Source organism: Myotis nattereri, assembly GCF_964212035.1.
Source record: "Myotis nattereri genome assembly, chromosome: 2".
In the NCBI taxonomy this organism is placed as follows: domain Eukaryota; kingdom Metazoa; phylum Chordata; class Mammalia; order Chiroptera; family Vespertilionidae; genus Myotis; species Myotis nattereri.
Genome location: NC_138076.1, coordinates 33,018,026 through 33,021,510, shown reverse-complemented (window position 1 = coordinate 33,021,510; position 3,485 = coordinate 33,018,026). Strand labels below are relative to the sequence as shown.

The following is a 3,485-nucleotide window of genomic DNA, read 5'->3' as shown; positions in this document are numbered from 1 at the left end:
AAGGAGTTCAGCCACACCTGTGTCAACCTCAGTTCTCTGGCCCATCTCCTCTACCTATACAGCCAAGACTGTGGTATTCACTGGTTTCCAGATTCCTTTCTTGCCATCCTTTCTGCAAAGTTTTTTTTTAACAAGCTAAAGAGCTTAGTGGTGAAATACATGGGTTCTGGATTCAATCCTAGTTCAACACACCAGTAGTGAGACCCTCACCGTTAAAGGAGAAGGTTGTTTTTGTCTTTAGAGCTCCACTAATCCAGTCATCTACAGATACATGAAATGTGTGTTTTTGTACTAATTTCATACAACCCTAAGCTGAAAATGTTTTCTCTATTTTGGAAGAAAATATATGTATATTCATTTCTGTTATTTAGTCCAAGTTGAATTCTGTAACCATGGATAAAGATAATTTTATCACAGTGGTTTGTGATCCTTATATAGTCCAAAAAAATTAACTCAAAAACTAAACTGATACAAAGCTTTTAAATATCATAGATAATGTCTCTTGTAGAATAAAAGAAGATCTATGTAATAATTTAGAACATTGGTCCTCAATTTTGAATCTAGAGAGAGGATTTAGTGGGTTTATACCAAAAATTCTCCAGACTTTGCAATAACAGAGTAATTGCTAGTTATTTCTTATAGGCAGTTTCATATGTTTAGTGCCTTAAAATTATTTTAGAACCCACATGACAACAATTCATCAAGGACAAAATGTCCTCACACCACTTAAAGCAAAATGAGGGCTTAGTTTATTCAGAGGGCGTAAAATTGTTAAATGAAGTGCTTTAAAGTAAATGTTATTTACTGACATAAATCTTGACTTTCAGTCCTCAGAGGCTGAATGGTGAACATTTATGTCCTGGTTCTGCATAATAAGTAGGAAGCAGAACTTAGTTAATAAAATAAAATAAAAACGTGCTCACTGGTAATAAACCACCATATTCCTTGTAAAATGCCTGTCAGGACCAGCCATTTTTGCTGAAATAAACAATCTAATTTTGCCATTTGTGAAGTGGCTTTCATTCTGTAGCTCATGAGTTAAAAGCTGTTATTAAGCTTGCCCTGAAAACCCTCATACCTATCTTTTTACATTTGCTGGCTTTAACTGTTGATGTGCGTAGCAGTAACTCAAAGAGGCCAGAATTGGTGTTGTTACACTACTTAGTTCTTCAGAACAGATATGTGATCATTTTTAAACAAATCTCTCCAATGGAAACTGAGATCCATATGGTATGAAAATAATTTAATGATTAATAGTATACACAACACAAGTGAAGAAGAGAATATAAATATCTTCTAAGTTAATGCAGCATCAAGAACAGAGTAGTGCTCACGCTGGTTTGGCTCAATGGATAAAGCTTTGGCCTGTGGACTGAAGGGTCCCAGGTTCAATTCCAGCCAAGGGCACATGCCTGGGTTGTGAGCTCGATCCCCATTAGGGGGCATGCAGGAGGCAGCGGATCAATGATTCTCTCTCACCATTGATATTTCTCTCTCTCTCCCTCTCTGAAATCAATAAAAACGAAAATAAATTTTTAAAAAGTAGCTATTGAACATGGGGAGGACATACTTGGCAACCAAAATTAGGTTTTTCAGGGGCAGAAAGGAGGGGAAGGCTATAGGAAATTTACTTCTCATAACCTTATAAAAAATAATCACAGGGATATAAAGTACAGCATAGGGAATATAGCCAATAGTATTATAGCTCCCTGCGCTTCAGCTCCCTCTCGGTCTGCATCTTGGCCATCACTACCGCCATGAGCTTCCTCAAGAGTTTCCCGCCACCCGGGTCGGCTGAGGGGCTCCAGCAGCAGCAGCCCGATACCGAGGCGGTGCTGAACGGGAAGGGCCTGGGCACCGGCACTCTTTACATCGCTGAGAGCCGCCTGTCTTGGTTGGATGGCTCTGGATTGGGATTCTCACTGGAATACCCCACCATTAGTTTGCATGCAGTGTCCAGGGACCTAAATGCCTATCCACGAGAGCATTTATATGTTATGGTGAATGCCAAATTTGAAGAAGAATCAAAAGAATCTGTTACTGATGAAGAAGAGGAAGACAGTGATGATGATGTTGAACCTATTGCTGAATTTAGATTTGTGCCTAGTGATAAATCAGCTTGGAGGCAATGTTCACTGCAATATGTGAATGCCAGGTTTTGCATCCAGATCCTGAGGGTGAAGATTCAGATGATTACGATGGAGAAGAATATGATGTGGAAGCACATGAACAAGGGCAGGGGGACATCCCTACATTTTACACCTATGAAGAAGGATTATCCCATTTAACGGCTGAAGGCCAGGCCACATTGGAGAGATTAGAAGGAATGCTTTCTCAGTCTGTGAGCAGCCAGTATAACATGGCTGGGGTCCGGACAGAAGATTCAATAAGAGATTATGAAGATGGGATGGAGGTAGACACTACACCCACAGTTGCTGGACAGTGTGAGGATGCAGATGTTGATCACTGAAAATGATTTTATGTTGCTTTGGGATTCTGCTCATAACTGTGGGAGAGAACTTGGTGCCTTTTCCTCTGTGGAGTGGGTGTTGATGAAAATATTTTTCCTTCTCCAAAACTTCCTGAACCAGTTCTTTCTTGAGACAGACTGTATGAGACAACAAGTTGTCACCAGCAGAAGAAACTATGACCTTTATTAACCAAGGTGAATTTACTTAACCAAGAGGGTATTTGTAGTTTATCTTTTATCCCCAAATTTTCTGTGTTTAGGTACCTTCTGAGTAGGCCTATAATTCCTGCCTTCAGTGTATGTATCTTCCGTAACCTAGCAGGGGTATGTGGTGAAAATGCATGGGCACTTAGGGGATGGAAGAGAGGCTGAATCTAAGATAGACCCCTTTAGGGCCTAAGGACACCCTTACCCTTAAAAAAGAAAGACTGAGATCTCAGATGAATCAGGGCTCTGCTCGTTCTCCACAGGGGTAAGGATCTTTTTACTATTGGGACCCAGATTAATTCATTCAGGCATCTCTAGAGAGCCTTTTTGGAAACATCCCAGCCACACATACTAACACAAGTGCTGCTTCTGACTAGCTTTTGCTCCTTTCACCATGTTTCACCAGTCTGTTCTATTATAGCTTCTTAGGTTATGTTACATCCTTTAATTTGTAGCCTCTTCATTCAGTTTCTGTAGCAGAACACATGAAATTGGGATGAAGTCCTCAAAGTACTCCACATGATAATTGTTTTGTCTTTGTAATAGCTTAACAAATAAATCTAGGTTTTCTATGTTAAAAAAAAATAGTATTATAATACTTATGTATGGTGTCAGCTGGGTATTAGACTTATTGGGGTGATTACTTTGTAAGTTATGTAAATATCTAATCACTAAATGTTGAATACCTGAAGTGAATATAATGTTATATATCAACTGCAATTGAAAAAAAATTTAAAAACAAACTTGGATGTAGAAGGCTGTAAATCACCCCTACCCCTACCTCCCACCCACCCCCCAAATATAACAA

At 39.3% G+C, this 3,485-nt stretch overlaps 1 protein-coding gene across 1 annotated transcript; it reads left to right on the top strand.

Annotated features, from left to right (window-relative positions):
• Nucleotides 1-1,757: 1,757 nt before the first annotated feature.
• LOC308514720 (methylosome subunit pICln-like) lies at nt 1,758-2,719 on the top strand (the record flags this gene model as incomplete). Its single annotated transcript, XM_081084989.1, is given in 2 exon segments — nt 1,758-2,115; nt 2,118-2,719. Coding segments are annotated over 2 exon segments (711 nt in total). The 3' UTR covers nt 2,471-2,719.
• Nucleotides 2,720-3,485: the final 766 nt, after the last annotated feature.